This window comes from Neofelis nebulosa, chromosome 7 (assembly GCF_028018385.1).
Source record: "Neofelis nebulosa isolate mNeoNeb1 chromosome 7, mNeoNeb1.pri, whole genome shotgun sequence".
Lineage (NCBI taxonomy): Eukaryota > Metazoa > Chordata > Mammalia > Carnivora > Felidae > Neofelis > Neofelis nebulosa.
This window is the reverse complement of record NC_080788.1, coordinates 119,932,800-119,956,339: the sequence shown is the minus strand read 5'-3', so window position 1 is coordinate 119,956,339 and position 23,540 is coordinate 119,932,800. Positions and strand designations below refer to the sequence as shown.

Here is a 23,540-nt window from a genome sequence, read left to right as displayed (position 1 = left end):
CTGGCCAGCCCTGCGCTCAACCAGCTGCAGAACTGAGTCGCACCATTCAGTTCCTCCCGAGGTGGTGAAGACTGACTGTGATGCTACTCCCGCCCAGCAGAGGGGAAAGGAAAGCACATTTCTTGAGCCTTTACTTTGTGCCGGGCACTCCATGTATATATCCGCCTCATCTAATCCCACAGTAACTATGAGGTGAAAATGGTGTACCCATTTACTTCTCACCCGTAGAGAAGCTGGTGATTGGAGAAGCCCAGGCGTATTTTGTCAGACCCCAAAGGCCTGTCTCTTTTTTACCATGCAGCTCACACTCTTCTGCGCTCTTTTCATGTGCAGAGGGAACAGTGTTTTGACCCTTGGAATGAAGGACTGGTGTTGGGAATTCAGGCACCTTTAGACTGGCTCATTAGGGAGATATTCTGGGCTGGGAAGGGTGGGGAAGACCCCTCTGAGGCTTCCCTCTCCAAACGCTGCACAAGGCAGTCAGAAGCCCAGCCTGAGCCACGAGGCCCTCCTGTGGAGGGCAACAGGCACATGAGGGTCAGCTGTGTGTGTGTGTGTGTGTGTGTGTGTGTGTGTGTGTGTTGGGGGCGGGGGGGGGGGGGGGAGAGGGAGGTTGCTGGGGGAGTCGTTCATGCATGGGAGGAGTAGAAAGGTTTAGTTTTGGCCTCCCTGAGACCTTCCAAGTGTCTCCTCCTCCCCAAACATGCCAGCCTCTGTAGTCACACCTGACATCGGTTCTAGGACTTGGGTCTCCCTTTCTGGCTATGAGGTCTGACCCTGGGGTCCATCGTTCCAGCTGGCTTGGCCCAGGTCTCAGAGTATCTGGTTGGTGTGGACTTGGGGCTTGGGCTGGATGCTCTGCTGGTGCCCGGTGCCAAAGGCCTCTGGGTGTATTTCAGGAACAATAAAGAATAAATCAACACAGGAAAAAAAGGCCCCGAAGCAGCTGCTCAGAGACTGGAGAAACGCAAGGAATGTGTGAGCACTTGGCAGAGGCCCTGGATCTTGACCAGGGCCTGAGAAAGGGCGCGGCATTGACTGGATGGTTGGGCAGATGAGGCAGGCGGCTCTGTGCCCACCTTGTAGTTCATCCAAGAGGCCCAGGCAGCCATGATGACATCCCCTCTGCTGACAGCAAGTTTTTGTGCTGCTTGATCACTAGCAGATATTGGGGAGCCATATTGTCCCCACTCTTGCTCCAAACCAGCAAGACACCCCCTCGCTGCCCACCCCGTGCCACCCGGTAGGTCTTGGCCACTTCTGGAGCTGACCACGCAGGAGACCCTGGCCTGATAAGGACACCACATGTGCCAGACCCCCCCCCCCCCCCCCCGTTCTGCCTCCCTACCGAGGGGGCATGAGCCAAACATCAAGGACCTGGCATTGCCACGGAGTGCTGAGTGTAAGAACACCTACCTGGGGAGGCCCTGACCACACCTCCACCCAAGGAATCAGCTGCATGTCCTTGAGCAAGTCACTTCACCTCTTAGTTTTATCAGTCATGAAATAGAGATTTGGACCAATGATCTTTGGAGGGGGTGGGCACTATCTGTCTCCCTTAATTAGTACGTGCAGGGAATAGCCCTTATTTAGAAATTCAAGTTCTTGAGAGGAAACCTTTCGGAGAGCCCTGTGCAGAGAGGTGGGTTGCTAGGGCTGGGGCTGATGCTGAGTGCCCTGGGTGGAGGCCATCAGCACTAGTAGGAACCCAGTCACGGAGCTGACTTGACCCAGACTTCAGGGTGCCAGGAAGGGACAGGAGCCTGAGCCCCATTGGGATTTAGGATGTCTGAGAAGCAGGGGAGAGTCAAGTCTTTATTTGTAAAAGGCTGTTTGTCAACTGCGGGTGTGGGGTTGGAGAGTATGGGAGGGGTGTGGCTTCCTCTTGAGCAGAAAATGTTGAGCCTTCCACAGGTTGTCCCCTGTGGTGGTGATCACCAGTAGCTTCTTCATCTTCAAAGCCATCCCCTCCCCAGGCCTCTCTCAGCCACCTTACCTGACCAGCCATGCTTACAGAACACCATGGTGGTTTTCAGGCCAGCTGGAGCTGCTTCTCCAGGGAGAAGATGTGAGCAGTCCCGAGGCTGCTGCCATCTGTCCCAGCCACTAAGCAAGACGTTGAGCCTGAAGCCCTGGGGAGGAAGTTGGCAAAAAGGACTGTGGGTTCCAGTCCCTGTCTTGCCTCTGTACTCCTGTGGCAAGTGATTTGACCCCTTGGACCTTCAAGTTCCTCATTGAAAAAGGGGGAGAGTACTAATACCTACCTTGGGAAGGTGAAAGAGTGCCATGGGCTTAGCACCATGGTAGTGGCACCCTCTGGAAGTGTTGGAGATGGCAATGGTGGTGAAGGAGAAAGCCTTATTTTTTGTGATGTTGGGATTTCACCTTGGCTCCAAGCCTGCTCAGTGTCTTGCCAAAAGGTGTGGCCTAAGTGGAGGCATGAAACGTTGTTATTGGAATTCTTGGTTCTGGGCCCTGCTCTGCTTCTGGATGTGCATCTGCAGGCTAATTTCTTTCCTTCTCTGGGCTGCTTTGTGGAACGAGGAATTGGACTGAGTGAACACTGGGCATCCCTTAATATTTGGAATCTGTTCAGCTTCCCCAGCTGGGCCCCGCTTTGCTGGTTGGCTCTGAAGAGAGGCACAAGCCACCTTTCTCCCTGTGGAACGGAGTCTCTTGTTCCAGAGTGAGATCCTACTGACCCTGCAGCTCCCAACTCACCTCTGCTGCCCTCCCCCTTACCTCAAAACCCCATGGGCTTCCAGGGGTTTAACAGATACCCCCAGTCTTTCGAGGAGCCTGTTTCTGACAGACTGGGGCTGGGATTATGTCTTGGTGGGAGTGTTCTATACTGTGCTCTACTTAGAAGTGCTCCCAGGAAAAGCAGCAGCTGGGAGGGAGCAAGAGGGAGGGGGGAGGTGCCCATATGAGTGGGGTTCTCCTGTGTAGCATTCCTTCTGAGGCCCACAGCAAGTGTGGAATTGGGATTTTTCTGGAAGAATGATGGGAAGACCAGGGACTTTGAAGGCTGACAACAGGGATTTGAATCTTGCTTCTGCCTTCTTAACGGCAGAGCCTCGGTTTCCCTCTAGAATGCAGACAATCAGATGCCCAGATGGGAAGTTTGTAAGCATGGATTCGGGTATGTCAAGGGCCTGGCGTGGGGGAAGTGCTCTATAAATGTTTGCTTCCTTCTTTTGGATATTCTGTAGACAGGCAGGGGGAGTGAAAATATTTGCCTGTGGCCTTTTTCCTGGGGAGAAACAGGCTGCATAACAAACTGTTACAGCCCCACAGGCCTCGCCCTCCCACAGCTGTTTTGATTCTGGGGTCAAGCTTGGGGTCAGGTTCAGTGTGTGTCCGGTGTGGGGGATGGGAGAAGGGCTACCCAGGCATTTGCAAAAATCTGAGCTCTGCAGTTTCCTAGGGCCGTGGAGAAGGTGTAGAGACCATGGTCTGAGGGAGTGGCAGTTCTGGGCTGGGAGAACTTGACAAGTTACTTATAACCTTCATTTCCTGTAACTTCCCCAAATTTCCTTCTGTTATTGATTTTTAATCCTATCTCATTTTGATTGGAGAACATGCTTGGTATGGTTTCAACTCTTTTAAATTTATTGAGACTTGTTTTATAGCCTAATTTATGATCTATCCTAGAGACTATTCCATGTGTTCTTGAGAAGAATGTGAATTCTGCTGTTGTTGGGTGGAATGTTCTGTAGATATCTGTTAGGTCTAGTTGCTTTATAGTGTTGTAGTCTTCTATTTCCTGCGGATCTTCTGTTTAGTTGTTCGGTCCATCATTCAAAGTGGAGTATTGAAGTCTGCAGCTAGTATCGTGGAGTTGTCTGTTTCTCCCTAACATGCCGACAGTTTTTGGTTCACGTATATTGGGGACTCTGTTGTTAGGTGCATATGTGTTTATAATTGTAATATCCTCTTGATGGCTGGACCCTTTGATCATTATAAAATGCTCTTTTTTGTCTCTAGTAAGAGTTGTCTTAACGTCTATAAGCATAATATTAGCATGGCTGATCCAGCTCTTTGGTTACTGTTTGCATGGTCTATCTTCTGACTTCCTTTTACTTTCAACCTGCCTGTGTCCTTGAATCTAAAGCGTTGTCTCTTGTAAACAGCATATAGTTGGATCAATGGGTTGTTTTTTATTTTTTTAACCCATTTTCCCAACCTCTCCCTTTTAATTGTAGTGTTCAATCTATTTACATTTAAAATAATTATTGATAAGTTTGGGTTTACGTCTGCCATTTTGCTATTGATTTCTGTCTTGTGTCTTTTTTTGTTTGTTTCTCTGTCACTCCATTACTGTCCTCTTTTGTGTTAAATAGATATTTTTGAGTGTATCATCTCTGACTTATAAAATGGGACCAAGAAGAGCGAGGGTTAATGAGATGTTGCCAGCAATGCATTTAGCACTATGCCTGACAGATAGGATGTGCTCAGTAGACATGGCATTCATCTGGGCCTCTGGTGCTCTAAGAGCTGTGGTCAGCCCTAGGGCTAACTGAGAGCAAAGTCCATCCAGGGCTCCATGGGACTCCTCCTAGCTCCTGGGCAGGGTATGGCCCTCTGGTAGTCAGCTCCTTTAGGAGGGAGGAGCAGTGGGTCCCTGGAAACCACATTGTGCCAGTCCCTGACCCTCTAGTCTTCCCCTACTCCAGCATCTGGGCAACACGTGGGCTGCTTATGAAGCACTGCATATTTCCACGGCCCTCCCCCCCCCCCCCCCCCCCCCCGAGGCCTCACCAGACCCGGGAGCCCATCGATCGCTTAGGGTAGGTTTGAGAACCACTGCTCTCCATAGATGGGCAGCAGGGTCTGTTAGAGATCTGGTTTGGGGTTGGCAGGCTTGGATTTGAATCCTGGCTCCTCATTTGTGTCCTTAGGCTGTGACCTGGAACAAGGTACTTTTCAGAGCCAACCTTTTCTCATTTCTCAGATGGGAATAGTGGTTACACAAGTGAGCAGTACTCACACACATTGGGCATGTGGTCAGTGCTGGTGGCTAACATGTCATGTGGCAGTTGCTGGTTACAAAGGGGTTTCTTAGTCCTGCCCTGTCCCCCCTGCCCAGCCCAAAGCTCCTAAGTTCCTCAAAGGCAGGAACCAGTGAGCCGCAGCTCCTGGACCAGACACCTGGTGATCTGACAACCAGCCCACTGCACTCTCCATTGGGCCCAGGCCCTGATCCTCCCCAGTCTTGGTGCAGAAACACAACGAATTGAAGAAGCCTTATGGGACAGTGGTTACTGTGAATAAGAGCATGAAGATTCAGAAGGGGTGAGAACAGTGTGTGCCAGAGGCTGCCTGCAGGAGGTAGGCCTTGAAGAAAGGTAGATTGTCAGAGTGGAGGCAGGGCTTCCGGGCAGAGGGAACAGCTGCGGCAAAGGCTCAGAGTCAGGGAACTCTCCCCAGGTTACATGTTCCTTGTATTCCTAGCTCCTGCATGGGCCACTGTGCATTATAATCAGTGTGTGTTTCTGTGTCTCTCTTCCATGAGACTGGGAGCTCTGTGTGGGTAGGGACTGTGCCCCTTCTGTGTCTCCCAGAGCCTGGAGGTCTGCACAGGTGTTGTGTATGAGGAGGGGAGGTGGGGGGGGCGGTTGTTAGCTAGGCAGGGTGAGGCCATGCCCCTGTGAGAGAGCTCCTCTGTGTCTTGGCCTGTCTTGGGCAGAGTCTGGCACTGGGGCTCAGACACAGACTCCAGAGGGCTCTGCCCTAGACCTGCTGGGAGCCCTGCCTTTCCAAAGGGAGGGAGGGGTTGGAGCAGCCTCCAGTGGTGTGAGTCCCTTAGGGCATAAATTTATAAGGAGACCAAGGGCCCCACCCATCCCCATGAGGCCCTTTCCAGAGGTTTAGCTATTTAAGGAACTTAAGGGATATTTGCTGATCTCTTCTGCCAGTTTTTACCTTACTCCCCTGGGATTCCCAAATCCTGTTGGAAGGGGTTTTCCTGGGCTGCCTGTGATTATTTGTGGCCCTTGACTAGGAGGGAGGCAGCCAGTCCCCTTAGTGTGGGCAAAATCTGAGCCTGGAGGCTCGATCCTTTCCTGGCTCTGCCTGAGACTCTTTGCTTCCCCCCTATAAAACAGATCTGGTTATCCTGGCCTCTCATGGACATCCTGACTTCCTATGGACTTCCTGAGGGTGTTTGCTGGAAGTAGAGGAGAGGGACAATAAAGGTAGATACCTGAATGAAGCTCTGAGGGTGGCTCAGAAGGCAAAGGAGTCTTCTCTCACACATATCCCTTTAAAAGCATCTCAGTGTTAGCATTTAAAAAAAAATTTTTTTTTAACGTTTATTTATTTTTGAGACAGAGAGAGACAGAGCATGAACAGGGGAGGGGCAGAGAGAGAGGGAGACACAGAATCTGAAACAGGCTCCAGGCTCTGAGCTGTCAGCACAGAGCCCCATGCGGGGCTCGAACTCACGGACCGCGAGATCATGACCTGAGCCGAAGTCGGACGCTTAACCGACCAAGCCACCCAGGCGCCCCTCGGTGTTAGCATTTTTATGGTCACAGCTCAGACTGCTGACAGCTCAAACCCTGGCCAAACCTTCCAAGCCTGACCAGCTTGGTGGCTGAGACCCCTGAGACTCTATTGGCATGGGCTCTGCATTTCGGAGCTGAAGTTGAATCTGGAGAAGTGCTAATCTGGGGACTCTCTGGATTGGGAATGGGCAGAGCATAGGGCCTGCTCTCTCACGCCCCCAGGGGCATGTCAGAGGCAAGTCCTTGTCCCTGTTGCTGGTGTCTCCTTCCTCACTGGTTTGCAAACTCCTTTATAAACAAGACTTATGTGTCCAGTGGGTTGGAGAAATGGGGCCCTTCAGCCTGGTGTGAACTTGCAGTTAGAGCAGGGCAGACAGCACTGCAGATGATTGCACTGTGTCCAGAGGGAAGGCTTATGTAGGGCCTGAGCAACTCTAGCTAGCCCAGGATGTCAGTTCCAGATTACTTGCTTAGTGTGGTTGTAGCCACAGGCCCCAGAGTATCTGAGAGAGAACTTCCCAGGATATGAGTGTGGGCTGGAGGGCCAGCTGGGCCATGCTGGGCTCCTCTAAGAAGGGAGGGCTCCTCACCCCCTGGCATCCTAGCCAGACACCTTGGTGTCTTAAGCCCAGCCATGTCAGGGCACGAGGTAAACAGATCCACAGGCTCATGTCTCTCTGGCTGTGGTCTAGGTAAGGGTGGGAAGCCATGGGGAAAGAAAAATTGGACAGGACAACAGAGGGGCTGGCACTTTCCCAAGTTGACCTGCATGTGGTGTGGGGCAGCAAGTGGCAGTCAAGGGGCAAAGTAGCCTGTGGGCCAGCAATTAGAGAAGAATTTGTGTTCAGATGGGTTGGAGAGGGCCTGAGGCGACTGATGGGATGGGGTAGGATGGGGTTAGGAGGCGGGACCTTTTCACTTCATCTTGACATCATGGAGATCTCTGATGTGCATCAGGGAGAGAGACTGGAAGTCAGGGCTGGGCAAGAGCCCAGGGTGGACGTGCGGGCCATGAGTCGTGCCTCTGCCCGGGCAGAGCTCTGACTCACCTTGGGCGCAGTCTTGAATGAGCATCCCAAGAGGCAGATACAAGCCAAATGCCAAGGTACAACGGTCTGCAAACTCTGCTCCATGGAGCTTGCAGTCTGCTGGGGACAAAGAAATAGAAATAGGCACCTGGAATTTAGTGTGCTGAGTGTTGGGGGTGGGGGTGGGGGTGGTTGGGAGGTGTTGTGGGCTCATAGTGAAGCTCCTGGCTAAGCCTTGGGGTGAGGGAGGACTTCCCAGAGGAAGCAGTGTCTCAGACCTGAAGGACAAGTAGGACCTGGCCAGATGAAAGGGTGGAAGGTGTCCTAGGCAGAGGTGCTGCCTGGCCAAAGACCCGGAAGCAAAGCAGGAACAGCACTGAATGACGGCTCAAGCATGGCAGGTTGAGAGAGCTGGCAGGAGCCAAAGTCTGCAAGACTCGTAGGCAGGATAGTTTAGACTTTGTCCTAAGATAGCCTGTCTGGTGCTCTGGGAACTGGCTGGCCTAGAGATTTGGAGCCTTGTTAGATGCTGTATTTAGGTCTGTTTTGCCTTGGTTAGGGATGCATGAGCTCTGACTCCCCGTCTTCCTAGTGCTGACTTGGTGGGGTGGGAAGTGGCCTCGGTTGTAAGAGCAGCAGCTAGGAGTTTTAGCAATAAAGGTCAGGAGGGACTCCAGTCAACTCCAATCCCTGGGTCAGAGCTGAGCCCCTGCAGCTGCTGGGACCAAGCTAGTCCTGGCCTGTGGAACCTTGACTCACAACGGTCTTGTCTCTCAGATGGCTGTACGCAGTATCTCTAGCTTGGGAGTGGCCCTGGTCCCCTCTGCGGGCATGTGGCAGGGCTGCTGAGGGTACTCGGGGAGCTGTATGTGTTCTAGTTGCCCTCCCTGGAGGGTATGGTGTCACCATCAGCATAGAACTCCCAGAGGCCTTTCCAGCACCTTCTCTCACGTGTCTGCAAAATACATATGTGGGTTCAGCACTGTTTCCTTTTCTTGGTGCACATTGCTTTCTTCTATAGAGAAACAGTGCTTTCCACCACAGATCTTCCTGAAAGCCTCATAGGTTCCTGGTCACTGATGTCAGACTCTTGCCTTGTCTTCTGTCCAGGGGTGTATCACCGGGTCTGGTTAGGGATTGGTTGCAACAGTGCAGTGCCCAGCGGAAAGGAGAGTGAATACAGCCGGGACAGATAACCAGACTGATAAGAGTGGGTTGCACTGTCTGGGGCCCCTTGGTGACTGTGGGTTTCCTTTTGCAGTGTTCCTGCATCCGCTGTTAGAGACCCTGCAGCTGGTCCCAGGGTGAGCTGCCTACAGAGGTTCCTCGTTACACCCTCTTCCCTGCACCCTCAGGGAGTTGGCCCACAGGTCTGCAGCCTTCGGAACAGATGGCATCCTTCCTCTTCCTCGCTGTGAGGAAGGACAGGCCGACTTCCACCTGAGGAACAGAGAAGTGGGTCTGGGGCACAAGAAATGAGAGGAAGTGGCTGAGTCTTGTCCAGCGTTGTGGGCTGTGATGTACGCGTAGGGTATGAGAGCTGGAAGCCCCACCAGCAGCAGCTAGACCTGAGGCAGGGGTGAGCTTGCAGGGGCTGGAGAGGAGGTTAAAATAACAATGCTTCATGCTTGGGCTCCATGCTGATTTATAGTGCTGTTGTGGGAACTGGACATATGCAGAGCACTTAGGACAGACCTGGCACAGGTGCATTTTATTATCATCATCATCATCATCATCATCATCATTCTACTACTACTATTATTACTTAGGGCGCTGCTGCCTTGGTGTGTCCTTTCCCCACCTTCCTCTAGGGGTCCCAGGCATCTTTCACTCTTCTCCTCATGACCCCAGATAATGACCTTTCTGCTCTGTGGGTCCCAGGTCTGGGTCTCTGTGCTTTTGGCACTCTTAGCCTTCCAGTAGGGGTGACGGAAAGGACTCTGCAGAAGCTTCCGGGGTGATTCAACCTCCCCAGAATTTGCCCCCTTGGTTTCTTATAAGCAAGTTCCCAGCCTAGCTTTAGAAACCTACTGTGGTGTCCTGAGTGATCGTCCTTCATTACACAGGGTGCAGGGTGGGAGGAGGCAGACCAGCCTCACCAAACAGCTGCTGGTGAGCCAGCGTGGGGCCCAGGGCAGGAGCAGCCCTGCCCTGGAGCATTATTCACAGACTCCGCCTCCATCTCACCCAACCCAGTGTGCAGAGCTTCCCCTCCCCCAGGCTCTGAGTGGCCATCCCCCGCGCCTGGTGCCTGGTACCCTCCACAAGGTGCACACTCGCACGCTCGTACACCCAGCCTCATCTGCCACGTGGGCCTTCCCTTCCTCCAGTCTCCGAGCCCATGCTGTGGCTCAAAGGCAAGAGGGCTGTGACTGGGGTAGGAGGGCAGTCTATGCCTGTAGGACCAGGGGATGCACAAGTGCATGTGAGCACCTGAGGGGTTCTCAGGTCCCCTGGAGGCACATGGACCTTCCAGCTCCCCCTCAGTGCCCTCCCCTCAGCACATTCTTCCTTCCTCTGCCTTGCTTCTGCAGACACATACTTCTAGTTTGTTCTTGCTGCTGGGCGAGGCAGAGCCTGACTCCCGTAGCTAGGACAGTCCCAGCCTGCAGCTTCACCATGGTGCCGGGGGTTATTATTTTCATTGAGGGGGGCCTGGCTTTTGGGTCTTTGCTCTGAATTGGGTTGGCCGTCAGGGAATGAGAGTTTAAAGGCAAAAAAAAAAAAAGGAGTTTGTTCTAAAGCTGGTCCTCTGAGCTCCCACTGCTCCAAATTGTACTCCTGCTACCAGGGCCAGGACCTCTTAGATGCCCACCTAGTCTCTCTCCCTCCCCAGGCTCGCATAAGTGAAGACAAAGGGGGTGCTAGAGGGAAGAGTGTCTCTCTCTCTCTCTCTCTCTCTCTCTCTCTCTCTCTCTCTCTCACTCTCTCTCACTTACTTCAGGGCCCAGAGCTGAGAAAGGAAATGGAGGAGGAAGTTCCTCCCCTTCTGGGTGCTGGTGAAAGTGAAAGGCAGGTGGTGGGGGGGCTGGAGTGAGTCACAGCCGCTCAGGAGGGGAAGGGCTGGGGAGCTGCGGAAGCCTGTGAACGGGTGATAGGAGGCCTCACACTGCGAGCCTGCTCTTACCGCCCGGCCCTTCTTGGCTGGGTTGATTTCCTGGGAACCCCTGGGACTGCTAACTAGGACCTGGAGCTTCTAGGGTCTGAGGTCTGAGGTTGGTCCGGACCTGCAGATTTATTCCCCAGGGCTTCCTGAGCTCCCCTCCCTTCCCTTCCTGGCCTGACTGGCTCGGGACCAGAATCTCGTGGGGAAGAAGTAGGCCATGTAGCTCCCACCCTCACCAACTTCCCAGGGAGGGGGAAAAAAAACCCTCTCTGAAGAAAGACAAAGTCTTTGAAAATACATGTAAGTTATAAAATACTGGTCTTCATTTTGACTGTCCTGTAGCAGGATAAATAGAGCAACGTGTTTTGTTTTGTTTTTTAAATCAAGTTAGAAAATAACCACAGACACTCTGAGCACTCTAACTCACACTATGTCATAGGAAAATCCCTCCAGATCTAAATTCTAGCAATCTGCATCCCCTCAGTATCATAGTTACTCTAGTCCTTTGATCGGGAGCTCTTTGGCAGTGGAGGAGGAGGGTAGGTGGGGATTGCTGACCGGCTACCAGGCTGGATCCCGCCTCCAGCCAGCCAGGGCTGCAAAACAGGTTCTGTGCTGGTTTAGGGAAGGCTCTGGCAGCCACGGTCCCACCCTGCAGCTCCTCCCAGGGGTGGGGCTAGAACTGCACATACCCTTCTAGGGCCTCACCTACATGCCTCAGTGCAAAGGACGTGAGCCTAGCCCTGGGCCTTGGACTCTGCAAGGACTTGGTGGGCTCCCACCCTGGAGCCACATGGTTAGTTAGGAATGACCCCTGTTGTCTCTACTTCCTGTGCTTGAGATAAGCTCAGAGCATCAGAGGAGGCATTGGCTGCATAAAGCTCCTTCTGGGTCTGGTGGGGAGGCTACTGCATGGACAGATGTGCTCCACCAACTGGACAAGGGGAGTCAACTGAGATGGGAGCTCAACATGGCCTTTGTCACTCCTTTTCCCATCTTGGCTACAGGGGCTCTGACTGGATCTCAGCCCCCCTTGTTCCCAGGGTGGTGCCTTTGTGCCGGGTACAGATTACACAACCAAATGCTGCAGGGTGAGGTGGTGGGACACAGAGTCACAAAGCGCTGCCTTCTGGTAGTTCCCCCAAGGTTCTGGCTCCTGCCTCACCTGTGCTGCTCTGTGAACTTGGATCCATCTCTCATACCTGTGCTAACATCCGGGGCATCCTGGGAGGCTATGGCTGACACTGTCACTATTCTTCTGTCTGCAGGCTCCAGGGTCCTGTGGAACATCATGAACTGGGAAGAGTAGATGAGCCCAAGAGCCATCCTACAAAGAGCAAGGAAGAGCCAACAGTTCTTTCGCCCTGTGCCTGACCTCACCCCCCAGCACTTTCCCCTCCCCCTGTTCTGCCCCCACTGGCTCCTGGACTAGAGCTGGGCTTCCAGCAGAACATCCCCACGGGGGATGGGCAGCTGGTGAAGTAGGGCTCACTGCCGGGGCCCAGTTGGCCACACCATGAACCTCCAGGCCCAGCCCAAGTCTCAGAACAAACGGAAGCGTTGCCTCTTTGGGGACCAGGAGCCAGCTCCCAAGGAGCAGCCCCCACCCCTGCAGGCCCCACAGCAGCCCCCAGCCCCTCCACAGTCCACCAGAGTGAAGGAGGAGCCTTACTTTGGGCACGAGGGTCCGGCAGGGGCCGCCCCTGTCTCCCAGCCTGTGGAGTTACCCCCTCCGAACAGCCTGGCCCTGCTGAACTCTGTGGTGTATGGTTCCGAGCGGACCACGGCGGCCATGTTGTCCCAGCAGGTGGGCTCGGTCAAGTGGCCCAACTCTGTGATGGCTCCAGGGCGGGGCCCTGAGCGTGGAGGCGGTGGGGGTGTCAGTGACAGTGGCTGGCAGCAGCAGCCAGGCCAGCCTCCACCCCACTCGACATGGAACCGCCACAGCCTGCCCCTCTACAGCGGACCCAAGGGGAGCCCTCATCCTGGCATGGGGGTCTCTACCTACTACAACCACCCCGAGGCACTGAAGCGGGAGAAAGGAGGCGGACCGCAGCTGGACCGCTACGGAAATGCCGTGCGGCCGATGATGCCACAGAAGGTGCAGCTGGAGGTAGGGCGGCCCCAGACGCCCCTGAACTCTTTCCATGTGGCCAAGAAGCCCCCAAACCAGACACTGCCCCTGCAACCTTTCCAGCTGGCGTTCGGCCACCAGGTGAACCGGCAGGTCTTCCGGCAGGGCCCACCGCCCCCCAACCCCGTTGCGGCTTTCCCACCGCAGAAGCAGCCGCAGCCGCAGCAGCCGCAACAGCAGCAGCAGCAACAGGCCGCCCTTCCCCAGATGCAGCTCTTTGAGAACTTCTATCCCATGCAGCAGCCACCCTCTCAGCAGCCCCAGGACTTTGGCCTGCAGCCGGCCGGACCCCTGGGGCAATCCCACCTGGCTCACCACAGCATGGCGCCCTACCCCTTCCCCCCCAACCCTGATATGAACCCAGAACTGCGCAAGGCCCTCCTGCAGGAGTCAGCCCCACAGCCTGTGCTACCTCAGTCCCAGATCGCCTTCCCCCGCCGCTCCCGCCGCCTCTCGAAGGAGGGTGTCCTGCCTTCTGCCCCTCTGGATGTGGCTGGCACCCAGCCTGGACAGGAGCCCACCAGCAACCTATTCCTACATCACTGGCCCCCACAGCAGCCACCACCCGGGCCCTTGGGGCACCCCCATTCTGAAGCTCTGGGATTCCCGCTGGAGCTGAGGGAGTCACAGTTGCTGTCTGATGGGGAGAGACTGGCACCCAACGGTCGGGAGCGGGAGGCTCCCACGATGGGCAACGAGGAGGGCATGCGGGCAGTGGGCACAGGGGACTGTGGGCAGGTGCTACGGGGTGGGGTGATCCAGAGCACTCGACGGAGGCGCCGGGCATCCCAGGAGGCCAATTTGCTGACCCTGGCCCAGAAGGCAGTGGAGCTGGCCTCACTGCAGAACACAAAGGTGAGAGTGGCATGGGATGGAGGCCTGGCCTGGCAGAGGGCAGGGTGAGCTGTGTCTGCGGCCAGGGGCGAGCAAGTGACTCCAGGTCTATGGGGTGGTTTTCTTCTTCGCTGAAGGAAATGAAAGAACCCATATGCTTCAGGAAGTTCTAAACTCCCTCCATGCAAAGAATCTCTATGTAGGTGCATTCATACCTGAAGGAAAGATGAAAGGTTTGCAGGCAGGAAGGTGCAAAACACTGTCATGGGTTGGCTTCTTCATTTGGCACATGAAGGATTGGGAGTTGAGGAAGGTGAAACCATTGCCAGATCCAGTATCCTAAAATGAGACCGTGGCAGTGGTTTCCACAGGTGATGATACTTGTCAAAATGCATCGAACTGATGACAAATAGGTGCATTTTGTTGTATGTGAATTTTACTGGCAATAAAGTTGATTTAAAAGAAAGGACAGTAACAACAGGGAAGAAGAATGAATAGAATTTGAGCACCTCTCTTGTACGTGGAGTTTCTTACACTTGATCAGAGAAGTAATTTATCATCAAACCCTACAACAGGGTTGCTGAGGCCCATGGAGGATTTCCAAGGTTATAAAGCTAAGATAAAGGCCTGGCATCTGACTCCAAAGCCAGTGTTTTCCCCTCCTTCACTGGAGGTTTCAAACCCCCCCCCCACCCCCACCCCCCAATGCCTACAGCAAGGCTGGCATGTCAGAAGCTACAGAACTTGACTTCAGGCAGTTTCCAATGGGGAAAAGACACAAAGACCATCATTACCTTGTAAAAAGTTCCTTGTTTACTTTCTTTTGCAGAGATAAGTTTTTTTTTTTTTTTTAAGTTTTTAAAATTTATTTTGAGAGAGAATGAGTGGGGTAGGGGCAGAGAGAGAGGGAGAGAGAATTCCAAGAAGGCTCCACACTGACACAGCCCAGAGGCCGACATAAGGCTCGAACTCTTGAACTGTGAGACCATGACCTGAGCCGAAATCAAGAGTCAGATGCTTAACTGACTGAGCCACCCAGACGCCCCTGCAGAAATAGGTTTTGAATTTAGATACTATTGCATGTGCCACACACTGTGCAGGTCAAACGAAACACATGTGTAAGCCACTTGTGGCCCAAGATGGTCATCTGAGGACCGCTGCACCAGGCCAGGATTGGAGGACCTGGCAGAGGGAGGTTATGGAGAGTATTTGGGAGTGTGATGAGGGAAAAGGTATTTAGGGAAAGACCATTGGGAACCATTATGGGTTCCTGAATCAAATGCGACTAGGGGTCCTGGACTTATTAGGACTTATCTTCTAAATCTTACCTTCGTTCCCCCTCCCTCTCCTTCTCCAGGATGCCAATGGCTCTGAGGAGAAGCGGAAAAGTGTGCTGGCTTCAACCACCAAGTGTGGGGTGGAGTTTTCTGAGCCTTCCTTAGCTGCCAAGCGAGCACGAGAGGACAGTGGGATGGTACCCCTCATCATCCCAGTGTCTGTGCCTGTGCGGACTGTGGACCCAACTGAGGCAGCCCAAGCTGGAGGTGTTGATGAGGATGGAAAGGGTCCCGAACAGAACCCCGCTGAACACAAGCCGTCAGTCATTGTCACCCGCAGGCGGTCCACCCGTATTCCTGGGGCTGATGCTCCAGCTCAGGTATGAGGGGGCTCCCCATGCAAACACCTATAGTACCTGTGTGCTCCTGGGGGCCTAGTACCCTATGGGAAAAAAGAGGTCATGGTAGTATAGGAGGGATTCAAGCAACCTGCGAGATACTGTTTATATTTTCCAAGCCAAACTTATGGATAAATGCGCTTAGGGGAGACAATGAGACAGTTTTATACTTGAAATTGAGACTGCTTATGAAAATCTAGGATGTGTGAATCTCTTTCATTTTAGGTCAGCAAATTTTCACCTCTAATATGGGTCAGATTTTGTGCTAGGCATTGGGATATAGAGATGTTTACTTGTCCTGTCAATACAAACATATATATGTTGAAATCTAAGGTTGGGGTTTTATCTATTTTAGTTTTTTGTCAGTATTTGTTTTACACATTTTGATGCAATGCATACTCATTTAGAAGTGGATTAGACACTTCATCATTGTGAAATGTTTCTTTTTATCTTTACTAATCTTTTTGCATCTTTTTTTTATTAAGAAGAATTTTTTTTTAATGTTTATTCATGTTTTGAGAGACAGAGACAGAGCGTGAGCAGGGGAGGGGCAGAGGGAGAGGGAGACACAGAATCTGAAGCAGGCTCCAGGCTCTGAGCTGTCAGCACAGAGCCCGACACAGGGCTTGAACTCACTAACTGCAAGATCATGCCCTGAGCCGAAGTTGGAAGCCTAACTGACTGAGCCACTCAGACACCCTGTTGCCTCTTTGTTTTTGGTGTTTATTTATTTTGGAGAGAGAGAGAGCACGCACATGTGTGTGAGTGATGGAGGGGCAGAGAGAGAGGGAGACAGAGGATCCATAAGAGGCTCTGTGCTGACAGCAGAGAGCCCAATGTGGGGCTTGAACTCACAAACTGTGAGATCATGACCTGAGCCGAAGTCGGACGCTTAACCGACTGAGCCACCCAGGTGCCCCTCTTCTTGCCTCTTAAAATCTACTTTGTGAAGGGGCGCCTGGGTGGCGCAGTCGGTTAAGCGTCCGACTTCAGCCAGGTCACGATCTCGCGGTCCGTGAGTTCGAGCCCCGCGTCAGGCTCTGGGCTGATGGCTCAGAGCCTGGAGCCTGTTTCCGATTCTGTGTCTCCCTCTCTCTCTGCCCCTCCCCCGTTCATGCTCTGTCTCTCTCTGTCCCAAAAATAAATTAAAAAAAAAAAACGTTGAAAATCTACTTTGTGAAATATTTTATTTTATTTCATTCCATTTCAAGAGAGAAAGAGAGAGCATGAGTGGGGGGAAGGGGTGGGGGGGCAGAGAGAGAGGGACAGAGAATCTCAAGCAGCCTCCGAGTTCAAAACATGGAGCTCGATCCCACCAACCATGAGATCATGACCTGAGCCCAAACCAAGAGCTGGATGCTTAACTGACTGAGCCACCCAGCTGCTCCTACTTTGTGAAATATTTAGATTTCTTTTGGTTAGTGTTGTGGGGAGGAAGATGAGATGTGTATCTTTTCCATCTTTTTACTTTTAGCCCTTAAGGTGTATCTTTCAAGTGGCATATAATTGGTGTTTGTTATTACCTGTTCTAACAACTTTTGTCTTTTAGAACATTGATACAGTTTACATTTAATGCAATTACTGATATACTTGGGTTTAAATCTGCCCTCTACTTTTTGCTATTTATTCCATATTGCTTCTTCTGTTCTTCGCTACCTCTCCCTTCTCCCACTTTGGATTGATTGGGTTTGTCATTCCATTTCCCCCCTTTACTAATATATTATTTATATACTTATTTATTCCTTATTCTTATTTATTTACTTATTACTCCTTTAGTAATTACCCAAGCATCCTTTCTTACCTGGATTAATTGGAGGGAACTAAGCCCCACAATAAGGAATTTGAGTGACTAGTTTTGCAATTCACTGGAGCATGGCACATAGCTCGTACCCTTTCCAGATGCACAGGCAAGAAGCTAAGTCATTACATACCGTGAAAACTTACATTAGGCCTTAATTCTCTGGTTGAGAAGAGCTACTAGAGAGTAAAATATGCATTCTTGGCTTATTGAAATCTAATGTAAATTCATATTTTACCTCTTCTAGAACAATGCAAAGTTCTTACAACACTTTAACTCTGTTTTCCACTAATCTCTTACTTATAGAATTATTAACATGTATTTTCATTCTCTAAATATTTTAACATCACCAGGATGATATAACATCATTGTTTTTGTTAAGTTTTAAATTTTAATTCCAATATAGTTAACATACAGTGTTATATTAGTTTTAGGTATACAGTCTAGTGATTCAACAATTCTATACATTACTCAGTGATAACATTATTGTTTTGTTCAGTTGTTGTCCATTTTAGCCTGAAAGACTTACTGTATGTATTTGTTGTTTTTCATTTCTTCTCATATCTCCAAGCTTCTATCTCAGATCATTTATGTGCTGCTTGAAGAATATTCCTTAGTTTCTCCTTTAGTGCAGGTCTGTTAATGATGAAATTTATTAGTCTTTGATTGTCTGAACATGTTTTTATTTCTTCATTTTTGAAGCTGGGTAGAGAATTCTGTTGTTGGTAGTTATTTTTCTCTTAGCACTAAAAGGATATGTCATTCTGTAGTCTTCAGACTTCCATTGTAGTTATGGTGTTGGGAAATCACCATTAGCCATATTGTTGCTTCTTTGAATTTAAGCTTTTTTTTTTTTAAAGTTTTTAAACGTTTATTTATTTTGGAGAGACAGAGTGCAAGTGGGGGAGGGGCAGAGGCAGAGGGAGACACAGAATCCAAAGCAGGCTCCAGGCTCTGAGCTGTGAGCACAGAGCCTGATGTGGGGCTTGAACTCACCAACCGTGAGATCATGACCTGAGCCAAAGTCGGATGCTTAACGAACTGAGCCACCCAGGTGCTACAAGCTTTTTTTTTTTTTTATCTTGTTGCTTTTAAACTTTTTTTTTTTTTTTGGTCATTGGTTTTCACCAGTTTTTGCTGTTATACCTATTGGTTTTCTTTGTATTTATCCTGTTTAGAATTTGTAGTCTTCCTTAAATATTTCTTCTGTCTTATTTCCTCTCTTCTCTCCTTCTGGGACTCTAGTTACACATTTATAAGAGTTCTTTACCATATCCCCTATTTTGTCTGTTATGCACTTATCTGTGTTTTCCATTTTTCTCTTAGTCTGGACTATCTTTTAGTTTACCTATTCTCTCTTTAGCTGTATCTAATATGTTGTTAAGCCAACTCACTGAATTCTTATTTCTAGTTATTTTTTTTCAGTTACTGAATTTCTATTTGGTTCATTTTTAGAGTTTCTAATTCTTTGATGAAAACTTCAACCTTTTATTTTATTGCATAACCTAAGCATAGTTTTCTTAAAGTTTATGTCTGATAACTCCATTAATGGGATCCCATGGGTCTCTTTCTGTTACATTACTTCTTGTTTTTAAATCACATTTTGTTCTGTTGTATATCTGGCTAGTTTTAATTGCATGTCAGACATATATGAAAAATTGTTGAAGTAATTAAAGACTCTGGATGTATTTCTTGTCTTCCAGAGAGGACTTATCTTTGCATCTGACAGGTAGCAAAGGGCATTAGCAATCCTGAATTATTTTAATTTAATCAGAGATTGAAATGAGATGATTTTAAATTCGGCATTATTCCACATGTGGACTAATCTATTTCTGATTCACCTTTATTCTGAGGATATAGCCCTTTGGAGTCCCAATCCAAAGCCTGGGGGATTATCAGCCTCTCCTTTCCTGGCAAGCCCTAAACTCCATTTAGTTGCTCAGCTTCCCACTTACCTCTTCCAGTAATGCACCCACCTCTAGGGAAAGCACAACTCCAGATGCTGGGCTCACTTTTTCACTTTCTTTCATTTCCTGTATCTTGGCTCTTCAGGTCTTTGACAACTTATTTGCTCTCTGATACCTTCAAAAATGTGGTTTTTATATTGAGCCTGAATTTTCTAGTTATTCTCAGCTGGAGAGCTAGCCTGTGATTCTTTCCTCTGTAACAAAAAGGGGAGCTTTAAGATTGTCATGAGCAGCACAGTCTCTACTCTCTGGGGTCTTATTCTCTGGTTGTGATAGAGGTTGGAGGCTAGAGGCCTCAGTTTATCCTGAGGATGGCAGGAAGGACCCTGAACAACTACACAGCTCAACATACCCATTTCATAGTTGAGGAAATAGGTCCAGAAAAGGCCAGAGACTTACCTATGTTTATACAGCCAAGTAATGACAGAGGTAGCCCTGGAATTTAGATCTCCTGCAACTCCCGCCTGTGAGCACTTACACTACACCAGGCTTAGGAAGATGTTTATTTTTTTGGTTACTCTTTTTATTTAGTTATTTGTTTTTCCTTGTATTATAGATATTTCAATCTTGCACAAAAGTATAGGGAATGGTAAATTGAACCTAAATATTTAGCCATCACTCAGCTTTCATGGTTTTCAAAATATAGCCAAATCATTTTTTATTTGTATCTCTACTTTTCCTTACCACTGGTTTTTTTTTTTTTTTTAAGCAAATCCCAAACATCATATCATTAAGTTCATAAATATTTAGGTTTATATCTGAGGTACATTATATATAAGATTCCTTCCTTTTTTCCTTCCTTCCTTTAACATAGCCTCAATATTATCACACCTAAAAAAAATGAATACAAAAAATATTGTCAAATATTCAAAATAGTTTAATTCCATTGCCCTTATTACAAAATTACAAATCATTACGGCTAACTGAGTTCATATTGGATTTCTTGTCTAACAAGTTTGGGGCCTTTGGTTCCACTGCATTTTTTTCTGTGCAATCATCTTGTTCCCCTAAGGGAGAAAGAACGAAAAATTTCATTTCTTCCTAGTCTATAGAAAAGGAAAGAGGGCACAAATGGGTAAAGGACATGGCCAAGACCTCATGGACAGTCAGTGCCCTCTGCTGAAAGGCGTTGTGGGAGCTGGACACGGGGAGAGGGGGAAAGCCTACTCTTCCCAGGTCTACTTAGTCAATGTGGCCAACCTCACCTATGGGCCAGCTCTGTACTCAGGGAGATGATCTGGATATTGCTCACCCTCATAGGGTTCCATTCTCTTTTGAGAGGATAGGGATGGAGCAGAGAAAGGCTTGTCTTCCCTTACAGCTCTACCCTCTATTCTACATGGAGACCCATGAGGCATATCGAGCAGGGAGAAGTGTAAGCTAGGAGGGCTAACCTTTGACAGCATAAGTAGGCTGGTCTGTTATCGTAGGACTAATTTTATGAGAAAAAGTGCTGCAAGGACAGGACTGTCTTCTTCCTTTTGTGGTCCCATGCCCAGCTCAGGTCTTGACACATAGTAGGGACCATCTAATATACAGCTTGATGGCAGCCAGTATTTATTCAGTAATTACTACATGTCAGTTACTGTTCTCAGTGATTTCCACATATTAATTAATTTAGTCCTCATAGCTAATCCATTTGGTAGGTACTTACTATTCCCATGTTAAAAATGATGATGCACAGAGAAGTTAAGACATTTTAAGTGATAAGTAAAGGGGGTAGAGCCCATTCTAAGCAATCTAGCTGCAGAGCCTGGGCCCTTAACTACTACAGTTCTCTGTCCAATAGCATACTTCACATTAGGTATTGGGAACTATGGCCTGTGGGCCATATCCAGATGTAAGAATAGATTTTACCTTGTATCTTTTTTTTTTTTTTTTAAACATTTTAAAAGGATTATTGAAAAAGAGTGGGGAAGAGGAGAAGAAGAATATGTAACAGAGACTGGGTGCAGCCCACAAAGCCTACATTTATTATCTGTCCCTTTACAGAAACAGTTTGCTGACCCCTGCCCTAGTGGAGACAGTAAGAAGGGTTTTTGGACCTGTTCCCTGTCTCAGGCTTGCGTTGGTGGGTGTGGTGGGCAGGCTAAGTTCGAAAGGTGAGACTGACCAGCAATGGTCAAGACTTCAGTTTTCCCAGCACATAAGAGTCTGAGCTATCTTGGTTCTGTTTCCTTCTCCAGGCTGATGACATGAATGTCAAGTTGGAAGGCGAACCTTCAGTGCGGAAACCAAAGCAGCGGCCACGGCCTGAGCCCCTGATCATCCCTACCAAGGCGGGCACTTTCATTGCCCCTCCCGTCTACTCCAACATCACCCCATACCAGAGCCACCTGCGCTCTCCTGTCCGCCTAGCTGACCACCCCTCTGAGCGGAGTTTTGAGCTACCCCCCTACACCCCTCCCCCAATCCTCAGTCCTGTGCGGGAAGGCTCCGGCCTCTATTTCAATGCCATCATGTCAACCAGCAGCATCCCAGCCCCTCCTCCCATCACGCCAAAGAGTGCCCATCGCACCCTGCTCCGGTCTAGTGAGTGACCCACCCTCAGGGGCCATGGGGGCAGGGAATGTGGGGAGGGAAGGCAATGGGCAGGAATGAGACTCTGCCCATAAGGCTGCTGGGGATTGGGCTGGAACACTGGGAAAAGGGGCTCCACTGTCTCTTCTCTGAGAGAGAAAAGGTGGTTGTCCTGGTTCAAGAACAGGCAGGGATGGGGTAGGGGATATCAGCCCAATTGCTTGGGTTCAAATCCCAATTCTACAATTTACTGTTATGTTCCCTGTGCAAGTCATTGAAACTCTCTGGGCTTCAGTTTCTTTAGTATTTAATTGAGGATATTAGTAGTACTTGGTTGTTGGTGAAATTGCCAATTTAATCTATTTCTGGATCCACAAATAGCAGTTTCCTGTGTTCAACCTGATAGCCAACTCACGGGGTTGTGGTGAGGTTCAGAGGCAGCAACAAACGTAAAGCACTTAAAACACCATGCCTGGAGCAGCATCATGCTTGCTCTTAATATTATGTGGTAGATCCTGCCTCCTGGGGCTCTTAAATAGTTGTTTTGGCCAAGAGCAGACATGTTGGCTGGCCCGGGTGGTGAACTGTTGAAAAATGTGGGCCACTCCACAAAAAAATCCATTTCCTTTGAAAAATGGGATAATCTTATCTCGTAGTGTGGTGGAGGATGAGGTGGGAGTAAACACCTCCAGAGGTAGAACAAGGGTGAAGCCTCCCATCACTAGATTACCCTTTGACCCTGACCTCCCATGCCCTAGCTCTCTGGTGCCCCCTGGTGTCTGTGGGTGAGAAATGGCTCACCCTGGGCTGGCTGGCTGGCCTTCCATTCCACCCTCCCACCTACCTTCCAAGCTTCTCTCCGTGCCTGGGTTGTGCAGGAAGAAATCACAGTAGAGACCAGACCGGCAACAAAGAGAGGCCTGTCCATCCATGAGCATTTATCGAGTACCTGGGCGTAAAGCATTGAACTGGGTCCTGTGAAGTCTCCAGTAGTATATGGGACAGCACGGGTCTGTCAGTTCTAAAGAGAGTACAGGGTCATTAGGGAGTTGACATGGAAACCTGGGAGACAGAAAAGCAGAGGTTCTGGGAACAGTGGGATCAACAGCAAGTGAGTGAGAGAGACCCTAACCTCCAAAGCCTGCAGAGCCTACTAGCCTGGGGTGGTGAGAAAGCCTCCAGGAGAGGGTGGGGCTAGAGCTAAGAGCTTGAACTAGGAAGGAGGTGGGGAGGGCACACTCGGCTCCGGAATGAGTGGTGGGAAGGCCTGGAGGTGAGTGGTGGAAAGGCCTGGAGGTAGGACCGTGCAGGAAGAGCGAGGAGCCATGAGTAAGCAGTCAGCTAGGTTCCAGGGTCCGGGCAAGGGGGTGGTGGGAGGCATAGATGAAAGGGGAGCTGCATGAGTGAGCCGAGCTGAGGAGTTGCAAGTTGCAAAGGGGGGAGGTCAGCAAAGGTTTTTGGAGCAAGGGAGTGCCTCCGTGTGGGGCACTAAGATTAGTTCAGGAGAAACTGAGGCAGAGAATCCAGCATGGAAGTGAGAAGATATAAACAGGGTTCTCCTTCACTGCCTTGCTAGTGTGCCAAACGTTTCAGCTTCTTTACTAGAGCAAGCATAGTTTAATGTTGGAGCTAATTCTGTAGTATGGGAGCTCCTGGGGCAGGGACCCAGCTTTGGGTGGTGGTGGTAGTGGTAGTGGTAGTAGCTAATATTTATTGAGGGCGAGGCTTTGTGCACGATTTCATTCAGTCCTCGCATTAACCCTAGGAGGTAGGTAGTAATAGCCCCTTGCAGCAGGTGTGAAAACAGAAGCACCCACGTGCTTGGCAAAGTCACAGTTAGTCGTCACAGTTGCAGGCTGAGGAGCCAGGATTCACTGTGCCTGATTTCCAAGTACGAGTCGCTGTGAGTCACTGCCATGGCTCTTGTGCAAACAGAGCAGCCATGTAGGGTGGGGTGGGGGAGGGGCGG

The 23,540-nt window shown here is 50.0% G+C and overlaps 1 protein-coding gene across 6 annotated transcripts in view; it reads left to right on the top strand.

Annotated features, from left to right (window-relative positions):
• Positions 1-23,540, top strand: part of MIDEAS (mitotic deacetylase associated SANT domain protein) — a 67,486-nt gene that overhangs the window by 31,024 nt on the left and 12,922 nt on the right. For 4 of the 6 annotated variants that reach the window (XM_058739607.1, XM_058739601.1, XM_058739604.1 and 1 more), the window contains exons 2-4: positions 11,912-13,632; positions 14,969-15,268; positions 21,238-21,583. In XM_058739607.1, the coding sequence (XP_058595590.1) occupies positions 12,160-13,632; positions 14,969-15,268; positions 21,238-21,583 (2,119 nt within the window). In that variant the 5' untranslated portion in view covers positions 11,912-12,159. Of the gene's footprint in view, positions 1-8,798; positions 8,842-8,944; positions 9,117-11,911; positions 13,633-14,968; positions 15,269-21,237; positions 21,584-23,540 lie in introns of those variants that run through there. The other 2 variants (XM_058739603.1, XM_058739605.1) reach the window with 2 other exon arrangements.